The 22,015-nt window shown below is 36.6% G+C and overlaps 1 protein-coding gene across 3 annotated transcripts in view; it reads right to left on the bottom strand.

Annotated features, from left to right (window-relative positions):
• Positions 1-22,015, bottom strand: part of kif16ba (kinesin family member 16Ba) — a 163,964-nt gene that overhangs the window by 58,080 nt on the left and 83,869 nt on the right. For 2 of the 3 annotated variants that reach the window (XM_073051260.1, XM_073051262.1), the window contains exons 16-20: positions 20,895-20,977; positions 19,713-19,801; positions 8,495-8,548; positions 5,398-6,753; positions 3,075-3,227 (exon numbers count right to left, since the gene is read on the bottom strand). In XM_073051260.1, the coding sequence (XP_072907361.1) occupies positions 3,075-3,227; positions 5,398-6,753; positions 8,495-8,548; positions 19,713-19,801; positions 20,895-20,977 (1,735 nt within the window). Of the gene's footprint in view, positions 1-3,074; positions 3,228-5,397; positions 6,754-8,494; positions 8,549-11,445; positions 11,479-19,712; positions 19,802-20,894; positions 20,978-22,015 lie in introns of all 3 variants that reach the window. The other variant, XM_073051259.1, reaches the window with a different exon arrangement.

Here is a 22,015-nt window from a genome sequence, read left to right as displayed (position 1 = left end):
TGAAGTTTCAAGCTATGAATAATTGTGGCATGAAAAAATGGGATGAAATTGAAAGCACAATAATTACAATTGTTAAGAGATCAACTTCCGCTGCTGCAAAGTACAAAATAAAATTTTGCAAAACAGAAAATGTCATTTATTTTGTTCTTAAAAATTAACAGAATTAACAGCAATTTCAAAACTCCTAGGTGAAAGAAAGAAGTTATAATACCAGCTTATGAAGGTGGTACACTAACGCAGTTAAAAAACCAATAAACAAATGATCGGTACAATTAAGTGGATTGGAGAGGATGCTTTATTTAAAGAGCCAGTGTAATTTTTTTTTTAACAGAAAGGCACATGAAAAAATTGGTGCACCGTTGTTTATGCTTATTTGCTTATGAAGTAGGCCAGTTTCATGAATGCACAAGAACTTGTCCAGGCCATTTATAAAAGCACCCAATCTGATCTCTTTTCTATGTTAATTTTAGACAATTTAGTGGCGTTGGATGAGGGTGTAAAATTATGGGTTTTTTTTTCATTTTCCTTGTAGTTTAACTTTCTTGTGTTTGTTTATAATTTTAATATAATCACCTATATACATATAAATGTTCAGTACATTTTCTAATAATTGTAGTACAGCTGATTCTGTCTTTTCCAGAAGCTTCTCAGTTTTTTCTGCAGTAGATGACATGCCTCTTGAATTTGGTTATTTTATAGGCTAATGTTATTACTAGAATGTCATCTCCAGTCTGAATAAGAGACAAACACATTTTATTTCCTTTGTTCATTCTTTGTTCTTGTAATACTTAATAAAAACAGCCACAACCACCAAGATTTATGCCTCATTCTTGACTTCTGAAGAACCTTGGGATCAACAAGGATCAACAGTGATATTCTATTGATTCGGGATTGAAGTCATACTCAGATATATGGGATAAGAATTGTAGATTTCCCTCCCTAAACAATATTAACTGGGGTAGATATAGTCTAGTATAAATAAGTTTCCATGCTTTAATTTCTCAATCTGTAATCTTTTTTTTATGACAAATGGAGCTTTTTTGTTTTATTTTAACAACAGATCCATCTATTTAAACTGTCTTTAAATTTCTTCAGCTATCACACACCTTTCAAAACAATTTAAAAGGCTTCTGACAGCATGAGCAGCAATTAATTAGGAAGGCAAATGAATTGCAAAGGGCATTATATTTTAAGAAAGATAGCAAAGTCTTTTTGTAGGTCTTTGGTGAGACCAATATTTCAAGAAGTGCGTACAGTTTGATCCCCTACTTTGAGGTATACACTTGTACTGAGGCAATTCAGCAATCACTTTTGTGATATTGAGCTTATAAGAACATAGAACAAGTACAAGTCCTTCAGCTGATGATGTTGTGCCAACCTTTTAACCTACTGCAGATATGATAAGAGTCTTTTAAGAGACTCCTGGACAGATACATGGAGCTCAGAAAAATAGAGGGCTATGGGTAATTCTAAGTAACTTCTAAGGTAAGAACATGTTTGGCACAGTTTTGTGGGCCAAAGGGCCTGCATTATGCCGTAGTTTTTCTGTGTTTCTATGTTCAATTTTACTCTAAGATCAATCTAATCCTTCACTCCTATACAGTATAACCCTCCACTTTACTAACATCCATTTGTCTATCCAAATTTCTTAAATGCACCTAATGTATCTACCTCTATCACCGTGCCTGGAAGGGTGTTCCACACACCCACCACTTTCAGTGTAAAGAACTTAAATCTGACTTCCTCCAATTACCTAAAATTATGCCCCCTTGTATTAGCCATTTTTGCTTTGGAAAAAAATCTTTGGATATCCAGTCTATCTATACCTCTTATCATCTTGTGCACCTCCAAGAAGTCTCCTTTCATCTTCCTTCTTTCCAAAGAGAAAAGCCCTAGGTCGTTCAACCTTCTTCATAACACGTGCTCAAGTCTGTGCAGCATTTTGATAAATCTCAGCAATCTCTCTAAAGCTTCCACATCTTCCTATGGCAATATTCCAAGTAAGGTTTAGTAGCTTGGGCCTATATTCATAAAATGTTTAGAAGAGTGAGACATGATGCTGAGCACCTTAAATGCTGAGAAAAATAAGAGACTGCAGATGCTGGAATCTGCAACAACAAATATTCTGCTGAAGGAACTTGGCAGGTCGAACGACATCTGTGGGAAGTAAAGAATTTTCATCGTTTTGGGTCCTGGTGCAGGGTTTCAACCCAAAATGTCAACTATTGCTTTCCTTCCAGAGATGCTACTTGACCAACTGAGTTTTTCCAACAAACTGTTAGAAGCTGAGAAGATGTTTTGCCATGTGGAGATAAGAAGAACATTTATAAAATAAGAGATCAACCCAGTTAAGACAGGCTTTTTTCTCTTAAAACCTAAGTTGAAGGATGATCATAGTGTTTTACAAAAACATGACAGGTACAGATAAATAGTCACAAATCTTTAACCACTCCCCTTCCCCAACCTCAGAGTGAGTCTCAAACTAGTGGGCTTCAGTTTAAGATGAGAGGGAAAAGGCTTAAAGGAGACTTGAAAGGTACGTCTTTTAACACAGAAGGTGGTGGGTATATGCAATGGGTCCAATTACAAAGTTGAAAAGATACTTAGGCAGATATATGAAAATTAAGGGGATATGGCCAAAAATAGACATTGGGACTATCTCATATAGGCACTTGGTCAACAGGGCCAAGGGCCTGTTTCAAGGCCATATAACTTAATGACTGATGAGAAATTAAATCTGAAAGTTGTAAATCTTCAGAGTTCTCTATCCTAGAGAACTATGATAGCTGAATCATTGATGACCAAGGCAGGTGGTCTCTAAAGGGGTTATGGAGAAGAGGTAGGAAAGAGCAATAGAGGCCAAAACCGGTTTGAATCTTACTGAACGGCAGTGAAGGCTCAGGGACCAAATGGCCTCCACATGCTCACGTTTCCTTGGATTCGATGCAACTTTTGGTCTATATTTAACAACATATCTATGGTAATATTACAGTATCAACCATATTTTAGATCAATATTTCATTTATATTTAGCATTAAAAATGAGATGGCTAAAGTAAGCACTTGAAAACAAACCTATCATCAGCTATTGGCGTCACAACCAATGGAGATCTTTTAGGACTTGCAGGACTGGCAAGGGATGATTTCTCTTCCTGAGTTCCACAAACCCTTAGAACCACATCATTTTCACAAAGTTTCTGCTTCAGCTGTTGAATTTCTTGTTCTAGCCTATAGTAAAAGAAGATCTCATTAACTGTACATACAAGACACAATCATTAAAACGGTTTAAGAGAATAAAAAAAACAGCTAGATAGAGACAGAATGATATCAACAATATGATCAGCACTGAAGTGAATTTGACTTGGAAATCAAGAATAGATGAGGGGTAATGAATGATGAGAATGCCTCTCAATTACAGCAATTAGGCCTGAATTGAGTCAAGACTGAGGACACGACACATCACTACTAACCTTGCCCGGGAAAGAACTTACAGATCTAATGAATGAATATCAAGTAAAGTATCCAGCCTCTTGTTGAAAATAGCTTGTCCAATCTCAATTCAGATCCTTAGTGCTTTTTAAGATTACCAGTTTAATTGGTAAAGCCTAAAGGACGGTTTGTATGTGAGATTCAGATTCTACCTGAACTGTTTGCTTTAAGTATTATTATTCATATCTTCTGCAATATTAAATTCAATATTGTATCATACTGGTAAATCAAAAATCAGAACCAAACCACAGACTGTTTGGGATACAAGTTTTAAGCACAGAGGGAATTGTATAAGCTGCAGTAGTTCAGATGACCCTGATCAAATAGTTTCTTTCATTGCCAAACAGCCACATGTCAAAAGTCATTAGTAGTAGACTCACAGCATTGAGATGAACAGTTTGTTTGGATTTTAAACTACAAGTTAGATCAATGCATTACTAATTGAAATTTATATATCCATTATAACCAATGGTAAATGATTTAAGTTGGGGCGGGCAGGGCCAGTGAAGCTCTATCAAAAATTAAACTTGGATTGCTGATAAAAAACATTACTAACAAATGGATGATGAACAAATAATATTTTACTGAGTAAGAAAACTTGTTCATTTTGACCAGGATATGATGGCTATATATTTGTCAGTTCAAGAAGTGTATTTGTTGTTGTTAGGCCAAACAAAACCCTTGCTATATAGATTGAAAGCCCAAAAGGAGCTTTAACCTGTCATGTCTACATGATTAAACGGGTGACTTCCAAAAGTGCCCCACAGGTATTGACATAAACCCTTTCCTTTGTGTCAAGTGTTGGCACTGAGAGGAGCTGGATCAGCTCCAAGGACAACACCTACACTGTGAAAACAATCCTGGGAACCAGACAGTGGCAAGTCAAACAATCAGATCCAAGGAGTGGGAAGAACCTGCTTATTAAGAGTAATAAGGCGTTCCTGAAACAGATAAATTTTAAATTAATACTGTGGGGTTGATGGATAGTTTTATATATTTAAAAAAATGGAAGTTATTTTCTTTACCCAGAGTCCTGAGGAACTGTTCATCAGTCCACTTTATCTAAAAAGAGAACATTTTAGCATTTGTATTTGAAATAAGGATTCTCCCTATCAAAATCCCACAATTATATTTTATTTAGAGTGGTTGGTAATATTTATTCTGTGGTTGACCATGCCAAAAGCAACCAATAATTATTTAATGCCGCAGATGGTGTTCAAAATGGATAATCTATACAAAACAATACAAATGCACAAATCAGCCATGCACTGATTCCCAACATCCACTCAAGCTTGAGAACAGCTTTATCAGAATGTTGAAAACAAAAAAATCATTCCAGTTGGATATTCTTTAATATGTCAAAGTAGGCTTGTTGCAGCATTTTCTATGTGGTCTCCTAAGATACAATTGGCATTATATTATCATGAAAAAAATAATTATTGTCAAAATTGAGACCAATCTTTTCAAACTTTAGAACTAAATACCTATTTACATAGAACACATGCTAAGATTTTTGATTTCTTTCTTCATCTGAGAGATAAATTTTGAGCATGCATGATACCAGTATTTATCTAAGAGTTGTCAACATCTTCCTATATTGATTTAGCAAAGACAAAATCCATCTTTATATCAATATAATAACTCCTCTTACAGACCTTGACAAAACTTGTCAGCAGCTTATTTACCCACAGGACCCAGATTGGAATACAGTTCATTTCTTCATCTTGTGCTCATAAGCAGATACCTTTTAATATGACTTACTGAGCAATTAGTAATCCATGAGCTGATTAACTGATGAGTGACAAAATGTTCATTTGATCCTGCTATTTTGAAAGTAGTAAACTCACAATTTTTTAACTACATATTATTTGAAAACTGTATTTTCAGAATTTATTTAAAGGCATTTCACCTTTCTCGGTCTTGTTCCAGTGCTTTCTGTTCTGCCTCCAGACTATTGCGAAGATCTGTTTCTTCACAGCTATTTAATGTTGCTAGTTTTTGCTTCTGTTCTTCAATCTCAAGTTCAATGGCTGAATGACGTTGAAGAGCAGAATGTCTCCTCTCTAACTTGGCTACAGCTTGCTCTAGTGCCTCCCTCTGTTGTTTTTCTCGTGATTCAATTATCTCTTTCTCTTTCATTCGAACCTTTTCCTCTTGTCGAGCTATATTAGCAGTAAATTCGTAAGTTTGCTGGAGTTGCTGCAGCTGATCTGTGCTAGCTCTGTACTGTGCTAATTGCTCCCTCTTTTCTTCGATTTCCTTCTCTGTCTGGTAAAGTACAACATCCAAACTAGGGAGACCTTGGTCAAGGATATCTGCAGCTCTCTGCTTTTCTTCCGTCAGTGAAGGCAAATGGTTTTCCATCAAATAATCAAGTTGTCGTTCTTTGTTCAGCAACCTTTGCTCGACCTCTTTTTCTTTTTCTAATGCTCCAATCATTTCGCCTGAATCTAAAGCATTACTTGCACCAGCTTTATGAAGAACTTTTACAGAGTCTTGCTGCATATGCCTTAGCTGGTCAAGAACTTCACGCTCCATCATAATTTCCTTTTCTAGAAACTCTTTTTGACAAAAGGCATCTTCTTCCAATGCTGTGAATTTTTCCAGCTGTATTTTCTTCAGATCCAAATATCTTTGCTTTGCTCTTTGAACATCTTCAGGCTCTTCACTTTCAGTAGGCCTAGCTTCCTTAGCTTTAAGAAAAACTTCTCTAATTTCTTCCAGGATGTTTTTTTCTTCATCAATGCTTTGCACATCATCTTGTTTGAGCAGTTGGATAGTTTCCTGTTTTTCTCTGAGCTGTTCTCCCAGTCGTGTAACAAGTGACTGTTGATCTTTTGCTTCTTCTTCAAGCCTTCTCTTTGCCAGTTCCAGTTTCAGGCTATGTTCATCCTTTTCTTTTTTAAGCTTCTCCAGTTCTCGGAGAATTTCCAGTTTACCTGCTTTCTCTTGCTCATGGAGTTCCTGTAATTTCTGTAATTCTTTTTGAACCCGTATATAAATTTCCTCTTCTTGTTTTTGCTTTTGCAGTTCAATTTCCAGTTGTTCTCTTTGCCGTTCTTCTTCAAATTTTTCCTTTTCAGCAATCAAATCTTTAAGTCTACTTTCAATGTCTAAATTTCTGCGTTTCAGACTTTCTTCCTGTTTTCTGATGCGAAGCTTCACGATTTCAGTCTCTTTGCGTTGTGACTCCACCTCTTGCTGCAACCTTTCTAGTTCTGATTTTTCTGTTTGCTGTTTTTCTTCCATTTCTTCAATTAGTCGCCTATGCACAGACATAAAGCACAATTATTTAAAACAATGAAACAGTAATTGCCGAATCTTACATTTAAAGCTTCAGTAAGCCTTGTATTTTAATTTCAGAATCTGACAAAAATTCAGATTGATCTGCTGAGTAATTCAAATATCTATTGTTTGATTTATACTTGAACAATGATCTAGGCCTTTATATAAATATCCAAAATAGCACATGGGTTCTCACGGAACTTCATTGCAATTCATCTAATTACATTTTCTTTTGTACTATCATCAAATCAAAAGCTCCATCACATTTGCTGATTAAGTATCTTGGTAGAAATCAGGAAAAAAAAAGATTGCTGAGATTCTGAATTAGTAAATTTTGAAGAATATAATAAGCCTACAAAATATTCAAGTGAGGGTAATATTATCAAATATAAAATATAAATTTGATACTATATATACCAGTCATGAACAATACAATGACTTTAAAGCACTTTAGTAAGCCACAATCATAAGATGACAGACATTATAGTGATCCTAATATCACCCATGACAACAAACAAAATCGACCAAAATGGTCTCCAGACTAGAAGTTTAGTTTCTAACAAAATAGTTCAATATTCTGACATATCTTTATAAACAAGCATTAAATGCAAGAGGGGCGTGGCCTCTCTCATCCACATGTACTGGTTCTGTCCTAGCTTGGAGAAATTCTGGAAAGATGTCTTCACTACATTATCAGGTATTCTGAATCAGCACCTAGAACCTAACCCCTTAATTGCTCTGTTCGGTTTTTGGGGCAAGACAGATTTATGTCTGGGTCCGACCAAATGCCGAATACTATCCTTTGCCTCTCTCCTGGCGAGACGCTTGATCCTCCTCAGATGGAGAGATGTTGCCCCGCCCACTCATGCGCAATGGCTTAACGACATTATGGCCTGCTTGGACCTCGAAAAAATTCATTATTCAGTTCTTAATTCGGATCTAAAGTTTCATAAGGTCTGGGGACCTTTTATCGAGTACTTTCATAACCTTCCTCTTGACTAGGGTGTTTTTTCTTTTTTTTTCTTCTTTTCGGTCCCTTGCTTTCAGCTCCCTTTTTTTTCTGGTAGTAGGCATTATTATCCTCTGTTACTAAGTGTATTCACAGTCTGGGAGTTTGACTGTCCTGACTTATACTCTCTATATTGTGTGGTGGTTGGTCTGGAGTTGTTGTTGTTTTTTTCTTGTGTTGTGGGGATTGGGGAGGACACTAAGCTCACTTGTCTTTAATTTAGGTGCTTTTTTGTTAAATTCTCTTCGTTTGTAGCATATTGTTATTGTATGTGTAATCTTGCACTGTATTAATGCTCCCCACTGGGATTTGGGGTTTTTAATTTTGTAAAATGTTTTGAAAAACTAATTAAAAAATTAAAAAAAATAAAAAAAAACAAGCATTGAAGATTAATAGAAAAATAGATTTTGAAACAAAAAAACATTCAATTAAAATTTACTTTGAAGTAGAGTAGGCAAAATTATGCCAAATGAAGTGATAAGCATTTAAAAATAACATGCAAACACGTTTTTAAAAAACCCCAAGTTTCCAATTTTAATACTGTAACATCCAAAAATTACAAAACCCAAGATAACTAAGCAACAAATTATAAAATATTTGTAGGGATTTGTAAGAACAGATGATACAGAAACTAAAATATGATTGATTTTAGTTTAACTACAACTGTGCTAGCCTCAAAAATAATAAAAGTTCTATTTTACTCTATCCATACCTCTTGCTTTCCAGTTTTTCCAGTTCTTCTCGCTGTTGTCTCTCAAACTCAAGTCTAGTAAAACAACAATCATAAATGTTAAGCAGTTATCCAACTTTTTAAATACATACATGTTCACAAAATGGATTAACAAAAACAAAATATAGTAGATTCGGGTTAATTGGACCATTTATTTGGGACAACTCTTAAAGAACAAGAAATAAAATTCGAGGAAATAGCCAGGATTCCCTTTATTTAATTGGGACACTATGCCACTTAATTGGGGCAGGAGACAGTTGCTGAACTAGTGTCAGTTATGTGTACATAGTGTGGCCTTTGGACAGTACAGTACAGCGTGCTTAAAGCAGATGGTTTTTAAATAGCATCACTTGAATGTGTTTGTATTCAAAAAACTATATATGTCATGATAGTTAGTGAGTAATAATCAGTAAGATAATTCAAAACTGTTTTGCTCACTACAGTTTCAAGCATTCAGACTTGCAGATGCAAGAAATAGCTAGCAGTGAAAATGAAACTATTTCATTACTTCAACAAGTATGAAGAATTTGAAGGTATTGAGAATCTTGAATGTAACAATGAAAATGAAGATTTGGAGGATACAATCATCAAAGCACTGTATGAAGTCAGTCCATTATCTGCACTGATTTTGCTCATTTATAGTTAATCAAAAGAATACGTCAGTGTACACTGAACGAATTCCTTTGTGCTAACTACCATGAACTAATACAGTTTTATAGTACTGTAGTAGTATAGAGTGTTCTAATTTGTTCTGTATTTCATTTAAATACAGAATTTGTTACTCAGTTATTTGCCTTTTTTTTTTACACCTTTTTAACTATTTCCATGAAACTTTGGCTAATTGGGGCAGCCGCTTAATTGGCCCAAAATGTACTGGTCCTGATGTGTCCCAATAACCAGAATCCACTGTATTATGTTTAAATGATGTAACATCTAAATGATGTATAACATTTTCTTTACATCCTGTTAAATTCCTGCTGACTAAAATAAAGTTAAATCTAAACACATTTCTTTTTTTAGTAGAAAATGTGCGACCTACTGAAATTTTCAGTTGTGGTATCCATTTCACATCAGTGCACATGAGTCAATGCGTTTCTTTTCCTCTATCATTAAGTCATAAACAACAATTTTATCACATGAAGCTCTCCTGTACCGTCACCTCTCTGGAGATTTCCTATTATCTATTAATTTTTACTGTCTGTTTCTTTCACATCCAGTTCAGGATGACCTGAAAATTTGGAGATCTAAATATTGGGAAAGTAGAGCTATTGCCTTCAGTCCTAGCCAAAAATTTTAATTCTTAACAGTGAACTTTGTAGTTTACCCCTGGCATGTGCCTGAAATTGAATCACAAACTCACTGAGTTTAACTTCAGAATTCATAACCTCAATATCCTGAACACTTCCTTTTATTTCTGTACTGTTGCTTGTGGTTATCCTTGTTTCAGCTTAACATAACATGAATACCGTACACATCCACATTCCAACCTCCTTAGATACAAGAGCAGCCAGAATCTGCCTACTTGGTTCCATTTACCATCATCTGATCAGTGCAGACACAATTGGAGATGAGCACTAGACTTGATGGCAATACCTGCAGTCCAGATCCTGGCACCTGTCAGATTACATAAATGTCCAAGTGAGAGACCACAACAAAGTTTACATCATCTGTGCCACTACAGGTACTGATAACTGCTGGACTGATTATGGTCTAATTTGCTTCAGTTTAATGCTGTGCCCTACATAAAACCTGACAACCCACATGCTGTGGTGCCCATAGTTCTTGGACTACTTTATGCTCACAATGCGAAGCACTTCTGAAAGGTTTTGGTTATCAGAAAACATCATCAGCTCCAAATTCCTAGACCCAAGACTCTGCACCTCCTCTTGTACTCATCCTTGACTTCCCGAAAGGCAGGACAGAATCAGCAAAAGCCATCTCCATGATGACCCTCAATACAGGTGTTTCATAATGCTGTGCCCTCAGCCCCTACTATATACACTGTGACCAAATTCCACTTTTCTCCCCATTTATGTTTTCAGACGTCACTACAGTTGGTCGCATCTCTCTAACAGCTGCACACCACGGTACAGGAGACAATATAGAATCTATAGCACATTGTCAAGACAAGAGCATTTCCCTCAATGTCAAAAAAATGAAGCAGCCTGTCTTTGACTTCAGGAAGTAGGGTAGAGTACACAACCATCTGTATCAATGGTGCTGAAGTGGAGACTGTTGTGAGCTTCAAGCTCCAAGGTGTAAATATCACCAACAATTTGACGTGGTGGATATAATGGCCGAAAAAGCACATCAACACCTCTACTTCCTGAAAAGGCAAAGGAGATTTGACATGTCCCTGATGAGACTTGCCAATTCTTATAGATGCATCATTGAAAGCTACAACTGAATGCATCTTTAGGAATTGTTAAGAGTCATCAGGGACAGCAACTGCTCTGCTCAAGAAAGCAAGAAATTGCAGAGATATAGGAAAGCAGCCTAATACATCATGCAAACCAATTTCCTCTCTACTGGCTCTGTCTATAATTCCCATGGCCTCAAGGAAGCAGCTAACATAATCAAGGACCGCTCCACCCTAGTCATTCAAATACCTCAAAAACGTTGTTATAAAATATTGTATTTCATTTTCTTCATTCATTGATTTTCTCCTAAGTATCTGCCCTTTTCTTGTAAAACATCCTGGAAAGTTTCTTTACAAGACAAATAAAAACTATATTATATAATGATGGACAATACACACCAATTGATGTTCTGGTGCTGTTTGCATAAAAACAGATATATTTTACATCAAACTCAGTACATTTTACATCCAAATCATTACATTTGACAGTGTAAAGAGAGGAATTTGCAAAATTTTAGTGAATTAATTTCATGCAGACATCACAATGAATAAATAGAAAACAGAGTTTTACTACCTTAGACAAATGGGTCCCTTTATAGTGAATAAACTGCCATGGGAGGAGCAGTGAAAGCAAAATAGATCAATTAAGAAAAGATACATTTATCTGTTCCTTTAATTAAAAAGAAAGTATCTGAAAGTGATTGAAACTAACATGCCATTTCTATCAAGTTTAAACAATAAAGCAAAACCCTGAATCTATTACATTTCTAATACACTGTAAGTACATTTCTGAGCTATGGCACATTGATGGTTGACTGTTGAAAAAAATATTAGAAAAAGCAGAATCAAAACTGTTATATTGTGCCAACTGCAGGAACTAAGATTTCCATTTTTTAACCTCTCACGTTCTCCCAATTTTTGCCTCGAACACATATCTAATCATGTGCACATTTTGTTATGCAATACAGACATACAGTGCCTTGAAAAAGTATTCAGTCCCCACAACTATTTCACATGTTACTGTCTCATTGTCTAAATTTAAAATATAATTAAGTAGGATTTTTGAGCTAATCTACAAACACTGTGCATCACGTGAAATCAAAAGAAAAATTCCAAAACTGGTCAACAATTTACTAAAAAACCAAAATTGTGAGGCTGAAAAAGTATTCATCCCCTTTGTAAATACTACACTAATTTCCTTAAGTGCAATACTGAATATTATCTCACCAACTCACCCAATTTGTTGATGCAGGTAATTGGATTATCACCTGCATTCAATGAATTCATAATCAAAACCAGGTTTATTATCACTGGCTGTGTCATGAAATTTGTTAACTTAGCAGCAGCAGTTAAATGCAATACATGATAATATAGAAAGAAAAACATAAAGAAGTAAATCAATTACATATTGAAAAATTAAATATTGTATATTGAATAGATTGAAAATAGTGCAAAAACAGAAATACATATTTTTTAAAAAAAGTGAAGTAGTGTTCATGGGTTCAATATCCATTTAGGAATTGTATGGCAGAGGAAAAGAAGCAGAGTATGTGCCTTCAAGTTTCTGTACCTCCTTCCTGATGGTAACAATGAGAAGAGGGCATGTCCTGGGTGATGGGGGTCCTTAATAATAGATGTCGCCTTTCCGAGACACCCCTCCTTAAAAATGTCTTGGTTATTACGGAGGCTGTACTCAAGATGGAACTTTCATGACGTTCTGTAGCTTCTTTCAGTCCTGTACAGTATCACCCCTGCACCAACCCCCACCCAGTACCAGATGGTGATGTAGCCTATCGGAATGCCCTCCACAGTACATGCGAGTGTTCTAGTTAACAAACCAAATCTCCTCAGACTCCTAATGAAATATAGCACTGTCTTGACCTTCTTTATAGCTGCATCAGTATGTGGGGACTAGGTTAGATCCTTGACACCCAGGAACTTGAGCTCACCATCACTTTCTCTACTTGTGATCGCTCTATGAGGATTGGTTCGTGTTTCCTCAGCTTACCCGTCCTGAACTCCACAATCAGTTCTTTCGCCTTACTGACGTTGAGTACAAGGTTGTTGCTGTGACACCATTCAACTAACTGGTGTATCTCACTCCTGTACGCCCTCTCATCTCCATCTGATATTCTACCAACAATGGTTGTATAATCAGCAAATTTATAGATGGTATTTGAGGTACAACTAGCCACACAGTCATGGATATAGAGAAAGTACAGCAATGGGCTAAGCACGCACCAGTGCATCAGTGTTGATCATCAGCAAGGAGGAGATATTATCACTAATCCACACAGATTGTGGTCTTCCGGTTAGGAAGTCAGGGATCCAATTGCAGAGGGAGGTACAGAGGCCCAGGTTCTATAACTTATCAATCAGGATTGCAGGAATGATGGTGTTAAACACTGAGCTACAGTCAACAAACAGCATCCTGACAAAGGTGTCTGTGTTTTCCAGGTGATCCAATTCTGTGTGAAGAGCCAATGAGATTGCATCTATTGTGGTGATAGGTAAACTGCAGTAGGTCCAGATTCTTGCTGAGGCAAGAGTTCAGTCTAGTCATGACAAACCTCTCAAAGCATTTCATCATTGTTGATATGAGTGCCACAGGACAATAGCCATTAAGCCAGCTCACATTACTCTTCTTAAGCACTGGTATAATTGTTGCCTTTTTGAAGCAGGTGGAAACTTGAGAGGTTGAAAATGTCTTTGAATACTCCCGCCAGTTGGATGACACAGGTTTTCAGTGTCTTATCAGATACTCCATTACAGATCATTACAAGCCTGGGCAGAAGGTATGGAGGTCCTGAGGTGCCCAGTCCTCAAAATCTCCCTCTCAGCCTCGCCAGTGTTTTCCAAAGGAAAGCTTATAAAGCAGTATGTTTGGCACTAGCTTGCAGTGGCAGCGGGAGCTGCTGCAAGGATATTCAATGATGTGCAGCCGGGTTAGGGACTCCACTCAAGTTTTCTGTCTGGGTTTACTCCCATAGCTTTTGTCACTCCTGAGGCTGCCCACAAGGCAGTAGTGCAACTTACTCATAGCTGGGGATCTGGTTCATGAGCACCAGGCGCACCCACACACAGGTGGGCCTGCGTGCTACGTGTATAGGCACCAGACCTCCTCTCCATCTTCTGTAGTTCAGCCTGAGTCTGAAAGGAGTTCAGTTTCCTTGTGTCACCAGTGAGGAGGCATTACATGAGGTTTGCTGTTGCCATTACACGAGGCTATGCATTGGCAGGAAAAGACTCACACATTCAGCTCTCCTTTTCGTGTCAGACACCCTGAGCCAATAGGCTGGTCCTGGACTAATTTCCACTTGGCATTATTTACTTATTATTGTTTAATTATTTATGGTTTTATATTGCTATATTTCTACACTACTCTTGGTTGGTGCGACTGTAACAAAACCCAATTTCCCTCAGGATCAATAAAGTATGTCTATCTGTCTGTAAGACTGCTGGCCAGTGATGGAAGCTGAAAGTGAGAGCGACAAGCGCTACCCACTATACGCATCACAGCAACCATCTGATTTCCCAAAGTGTTGGCGTGGAATAGCATGGTAGGCATTCTTGATGGTGGTGTAACAGTAGTCCAGAATGTTGTTTCCTCTGCTACCACAAGTGATTTGCTGGCCTGGTTAAACAAAAATGATGCCACCAGGGTGTGCTGTTTTGTGCATATTGATCCCATTGCTCAGATCATCTACAGCCTGTTTGACATTGGCCTGAGGTGGAATGTATACTGCTACCAAAATGGTCACAGAAATCTTCCGCAGCAGATAAAATGAACAGCACTTAAATGCAAGGTACTCCAGGTCTGGAGAGCAGAATTGGGACAACTATTATATATTTGTGCACCGAGAGTAGTTGATCTTGAGGCACATACCTCCAGGCCTATCCTGACGGTTACAGTAAACCCATCAATCTGAATTGCTGTGTCTGGTATGGAAGGGGTTAACCAGGATTCCATGAAACTTGGGGTAAACGTGGTCCTAACGTCCCTCTGATACAACACCCTAGCTCTGAGCTCTTCAACTTTATTTACTAGAGATGGTATGTTTACCAGCAAGACAGTCAGTATAGGAAGTCTAAAACCCCGTTTCCTAAACACACTTGTATTTCTGACCTACAGCCACGTTTCCTACACAGAATCAGGCTCGAAAGTACAGCCACAATTGGCATTGCTTCTGTCAGTTTGAAGCAGCGATAGTTTACTCAATCACATTGAGACATCTTTATTACTGTGTGGACCTTGGAAGTAGTTGTGATTCTCAGCTGTATCAGGCTGAAACAGGAATATTTAATCGTATCAATTAATGGTATCTGCTGCTCAAGATCACCACTCTGTAAGGCGCCCTGGAGGAATTCATGAGAATAAATACCCTCTCTCTTTAAGGTCCAACAGTATACTAGATTTTCAACAGACCAAACCAAAATGAAGACTAAAGAGCATTCAAGACAAGTCAGGGAAATGAAAGGCAGAAACACAAATCTGAGAAAGGGTACAAAACCTTCTCAAAAGCATTGAACATACCTCAGAGCTTAGTGCAGTCCGTTGTGAAAAAGTGGGAAAAATATGAAACCACAGCCACACTGTCTAGTTTAGGTTGCCCCTCTAAACTTGGTCACCAGCGAAGAATGGCACGTAAGAGAGGCTACTCTGATGTCAGCAGTCACTCTGAGTGAGCTGCAGAATCAGCGGCTGCAACTGGAGATGAAATTCGTGGCTTTACAATCTCAAAGGCATTGGCTTCTTTCAAAGTGTCACTTAGAAGATATTGTAAAGATCCGGAAGAATGTCTTGTGGTAAGATGAGACTAAAGTATAACTTCTGGGCCTCAACAACAGGCGGTATGTGTGGCATAAACATATTGCTGCACGTTACCCAGGTAATACCATCCCTACTGTAAAGCATGGTTGAGGTAGCATCATGCTATGGGGATGCTTTTCACAACAGGGACTGGAGATCTGGTCAGGACTGATAGGAAGATGAATGCTGTTAAATACAGAGAGGTGCTGGATAAAAACCTTCTAGCCTCTGCTAGAAAGCTTAAACTGGGGAGGAAGTTCTTCTTTCAGCAGGACAACAACCAAAAACAAACTGCCAGAGCATCTGCGCAGTAGCTTTGAAAGAAGAGAATTAAAGTCCTTGAGTAGCTTAGGCAGAGTCCCGACTTTAGCCCGTTTGAACATCTCTAGCAAGACCTCAAGATTGCTGTCCACCACTGTTCCCAAATAACCTGACACAGCCTGAGCAATTTTGCAAGGAGGAATGGGAAAATCTTGCTCCATCATGTTGTGCAAAGCTAATAGAGACTTATCCAACAAAGACTACTGGCTGTAATAGCTGCGAGAGGTGGTTCAAGTACTGAGCAAAGGGGGTGAATACTTTTGAACTGCTGACATTTCAGTTTTTGAATTTTTAGTTTTTCATGCTTAACAATTTTCTCTGATTTTTTTGGGCTCTACTGTGGGGGGGGGGGAAGAGCACGTGATTCACAAATAAAAATTCTCAGTTAAATTGATCAAAATTCCTCATTTATGCGAACAAAGGACTGGGGGAAGAATACGTTTACAAATTCACTTCAAGCCCATTATTTCTATCTCCCAGCACTCTACCCCATTTTGTCTTTTTCCAGAAAATTCTGCATCACTGATTTTAGCCCAGACCACAAACTCTGTTCATTAGTTGTCAAAGCCATTCCATTTCTCATGCCAAATCAGACAGTTTGCATCAGGTGAGCCTCAAAACTATATATTCTCCATCAACAAAACTACTTACTTCTCTATAATATTACCCAGTTTTGTTGAAACCTGACTATGTTAGTATATCTGCCTCCTACTGTGATTACTGATATACTAACATAGTCAGGTTTCACTGCCAACAGTCACACTGAGTGAGCTGCAGAAATCAGCAGCTGCAACTAGAGATGAAGTTCATGGCTCCACGGTCTCAAAGGCATTGCACAAAAAGGAGATTTATGGAAGAAGCCCTGGCTTTTTGCAAAGTGTCACTTAGAAGATATTGTAAAGATGTGGAAGAACGTCTTGTGGTAAGATGAGACTAAAGTGTAACTTTTTGGCCTCAACAACAGGCGGTATGTGTGGCATAAACATGTTGCTGCACATTGCCCAGGTAACACCATCCCTATTGTAAAGCACGGTGGAGGACGCATCATGCTATGGGGTCAGGGAACTATAGGTATTCCTTAATTTACAAACATTTTGCTAACAATACCATTGTGATTTTGAGATACAAGTCTTTCATTTGCAAAATTATAATAAATAACACTATTCTCCATGCAGAGGAATACACTATACCAAAATCCCAATCATGCATTCCAACTAGCTTTCTCAATTTACAATTTACAAAATAATTCCAAAAAATGCTTAAAAACACAACTCTAATGCATCTCTTTGTAAATCAATCACTATGACTTCAGCAGCTCTTTGTATACCTACAATTCCACTTTTCATGATTGCCTTTGTTTCACAATTACCAATAATGCTTTGTTATTTAATTTCAAGCCCAAGAATTTCCAACTTAAAACCTCTCCACATTCTATCTTACTCAGCCCTTTCAAGTTATTTCTCAAATGTATGTCAGACCAAGTGTCATACATCCTAATACTTCTGTTTGGTTTGGTGTCCAATTTTGCTTGGTAATATTAGATATCTGTAGAGATTTCACACTGCAAAAGGCTTTACATAAATTTAATTTGGTCTTAAAATAATAAGAAAAAAACTGAGATATATCTTTATACTGCAGCTTTAAAACTTTATAATTTGATATATCTAATTTTGTAATAAATATGAATATACATACTTTTACAATAAAATCACTCTTCTAATTTGGTGGTTAAATTAGCTGCTTTGATAATTTTAGTACCAATCCAAGAACTTAAAGTATAGTTTATGTATTTTCACTTTTCATGTACCCATAGTGAATTACTAGCTTTCCTGCACAGGGTATTTATTTTCAAAATCATATACTGTGAATGGAATTGTAGAAAATATAAAAAAATTATATGACTCAAATAGTGAACAAGAGAAAATCTGCAGATGCTGGAAATCCGACCAACACACACAAAATGCAGGAGGAACTCAGCAGGCCAGGCAGCATCTATGGAGATTTTCTTCCAGCATTTTGTGTGTGTGACTCAAATAGCAATTGTTTAAGGAACTGGCTAATTGAGATGCAGTGTAGACATTTTAGAGGATCTTCAAGAGTACACTTAGCAGCTGCATTCTGACAAGAAGGAATATCAAAGAAGTTGACCACCACTTGCAGTCAAGTTAAAAACAAATCCAGCTTAAATGAAAAGCATACATAGAAAAAGGGTGCAGAACAGAAAACTGGACATAATAACAAACAGCAAAGAATGACTAAAATTATAATACTAGAGTGCAATAAAAAGCTGGTCATAAATACAATAATAAACAGTAATCAAATCTAAAATAACTAAGTTTTTTAAAAAAGAATGAAAGTGAGAGTTAATCCTGCAGAAAATGAGTCTGAGTAAATAATGTAAAGTGTGGTGTCTAATGAATTACACAGATATTTTGCATCAACCATTGTTATAGAGGTTACAAGTAACAGCTAATAACTGTAACTTGGAAACTGGAAAGAATGAAGGTAATAAGTAATAATTCTCAGGGAAATGGCACTGAGTAAATTGTTGGAGCTGTGGGTTGGCAAGTCACCAGGTTTTGACATCCTCCTTCCGAGGACCTTTAATATGTTTGCCAAAATTATGAAATTCTTAAGATTCAGAGTGGCTTCATAAGATTTAAAAAAAAAACAAATGTGTTACCTATTTGTCAATTAAGCACATAGACGAATCATAATGGTAAGAAGGTTGTGTGTTAGTCACAAAGGGCACTGGCAAATACTCGGAGTATGGTGTAAATATTCGTCTCCTTTTTGAAGGAAGAACAATAATGCAGTGGAACTACACTAAAGAAGCTTTATGAGACTAATAGTTAGATTTGTCAGGTTGTTTTATGAGCAAGGATTGAGTTGTATTAACTAGACTTTAGAAGAATTAGTGGAGACCTGATTAAAACATAGATAAAGTCTTGACAGGACAGCATAGACAGGTTGTTTCTTCTGTGGGAGAATCTAGAACTAAGGATAATTTTGTAAACAATAGAGGTTACCTAGAGTATATAAGGTAGATTTGAAGTAAAATGGTTTCTGTGTTTTTGGGCATCAATATGTGGGTTTCCTCCAAGCATTCCAGTCTCCTCCCACAGTCCAAAGACATATCGGTTAGTAGGTTAATTGGTCATTGTAAATTGCCCCGTGATTAGGCTAGTGTTAAATAGGTGGGTTGCTTGCAGTGTGGCTCAAAGGGACAGAAGGGCCTATTCCACACTGTATCTCTAAATAACTAAATACATTTTATTCGCATCAGCCATGATTTCATTATTTGACAAAGCAGACTTGAGGGGCCAAGTGACCTACTCTACTCTGAGTTTAGATTTAGATTTGCAGATGCATCAAAGCCCTACTTATCTATATTTTTAAAAGTAAAGCCCTTTTAATAAACATTTTTGCTTAATAATGTTTTAAAATTTTATATTTTGTCACAATAGCATTTAAAAGGCTCACTCTCCAAAACTGGCCTCTCATTATTTTTATTTACAGAACAATATATTTTCAAAACCTTTTAAGAACTTCACTGAATGTCAGTGACTACTAACAACTAGGATAAATAGTTTGAGTTTTACCAGACTATCTAAAAAAACTGTTTGGAAAAACTGCAGTGGAATTCAACAAAAATGAAAATGAACAGAAATTCCGTCAATTGTAGTTATATTATTACATTCCTTACATACCCTGGGTTGTAAAGCATGACAGTGGAAAGACTTTCACATGATTTGGACAGGTCAGTCATGGACAAACTAAAGGTAGACAGCAATCCACTCTGCAAAAGTAGACAGAAAATAATACATCAAGAACCATAGACCTAAAATGTAGGGATATTTAGTTTATTAACCATGGACACCACAAATAAAAAATCTAAACTAAACATGGAGTCTCTCAAATACTGGGAAAGTAATGTTTCAGCAGGATTCTGCTGCTGTGGCTTCAACTTCATTGCATCACAACTTAATCCAAGACACTTCTGAATATATATCTTACAGTGAAGATAAAAACCTATATTTTCCTTTTGAAAGCCCCTTTCAACTTGCTTAGGTCTGTCACTGGAGATTAGCTGCTCATCATCAAAGCCAACATTGATTAGCTGACATGAGACACCAATGGATTAATTGAAAAACCTTAGGGACGAGCAGAATGCTGCCCAACCAACCACACGGATCACTATCATATTGACAGATGAATGGGTTTGTGATTTCAGATGGAATTTTGTTCTCTGTGGTGCTGGCTACAGAACCTGCACATTTGTGTTTTCAATAGCAAAGTAATTCTAACTATGATTCCAATGTATTTTTACAGACATCTTTAAATTTATTATATATTGTATATATATTTTTATATATACTTATTGCAATTTTGTTGTTTTTATTAATATGTATTACATTGTACTGCTGCTGAAAAACAATACATTTCATGACATATGCTGATATTAAACCTGATTCTGATGTCCAACATTAATTTAACCAATATGACCATGTAATGTTCATGTTTTAAAATTTATCCAGAATAACCAGATCAACATTTTGCACACTATGTCATCTTAAATTCTTTGAAGATCACGCCCCTAGTTATCTGACACAGAACTAAAAAGTGCATTTTCCCCTTGGTCAAATCTAATACTCATTCTCCTTCCAGGTGACTCAATTGAAATATAACCTATAAACTACTTAAGTGCAACAATCATTTATAGCTTCAATTCAAGCTCAAACTGCCTCAGTCAAGAGGACAAATAATAGAATAGTGCACCTATTATTTCTTTTGTTATGGCTTCATGATTACCTTTTTAACCTAGCAGATCTTTGAAAACTTTCTTCATTTAACTTAATTAAAATTCTGGTTATTTAAACTTCTTGACGTACCTTTCTTTTCTCCCTGAGTTTAGCGGCTTCTTTAGGATGATTAAACCTGAACATATTGGTTCTTCCCAGCAATATGACAGCTCCTTTAAGGGAAGGTAAAATAATCTGAATTCTTTAATTCACCAATATTTATGGATATAGTGAAATTCTATTGTGAATATATTTGAGCAAAGTGACTACAAATGTCTAAATTATAACAAAGTACGAACAAAACTAGAGGATGCTTATTCATAAGAACAGTATTTACCCCTTGTCTCAGAAAATTACAATTAAGTAATACTTTTCAACAAGTAGTGCAAGAAGAGGCCATCAGTTTTCAGGCTGATAGAATAATTCAATAAGATATCATTAATATTTAATATCAAACTGCTGATACTGAATCCCCAATCTCTTGTACAATGAGAATCAATAATGCTTAAATGAAAATATAAAAATAAGTATATTTTTATCCTTTCCATCCTCATTTGCTATAATGTGTTCTTGCTATGGCAAGGAAGAGAAGGAATGTGCAGTTTTGCATGCAGGATTTTCATTACATGTAAGGCTGCATGCATTTCACATTATTACATGCTATTTCAAAAATACTCGACTCAGACACCAACATGAACCAGTGGCTGCAACTGTGTAGTTTACTATGAAAAAGAACTAACAATTAATCTCAAATCATTAAATATCTGAGACAGAAATTTAAAAATTTTGAATATCTCCAGGCATTTTAAAATTCTTGAAATAACAGTAAGTATTTCAAAATACTTACATAACTTGCTTTCCTCATCAGTATTAAAATAGGTCTAAAATGCTACAATCTTTCTGTCAAAATGTATTCATTTAATTCACATCAAATACAGAACTTTTAAGTTATCAGGTGCATTACAGCTGTGCAATTGCTGAAATGAATTCCTATCGATTCTCACAAAAATGTTGCAAGAACTCAGCAGGACAAGTAGGATCTATGAATGGGAATAAACAGTTGATGTTTGGTGCCAAAACATCGACTGTTTATTCCCCTCCATAGATGCTGCCTGGCCTGCTGAGTTCCACCAGCATTTTGTGTGTTGCTCTGTATTTCCAGCATCTGCGGAATCTCTTGTGTTTCCCACCAATTCAATTGATACTCAATA

This window comes from Hemitrygon akajei, chromosome 7 (genome assembly GCF_048418815.1).
Source record: "Hemitrygon akajei chromosome 7, sHemAka1.3, whole genome shotgun sequence".
Lineage (NCBI taxonomy): Eukaryota > Metazoa > Chordata > Chondrichthyes > Myliobatiformes > Dasyatidae > Hemitrygon > Hemitrygon akajei.
Note: the sequence above shows the minus strand (reverse complement) of the source record. Positions and strands in the feature narration are given on the sequence as shown.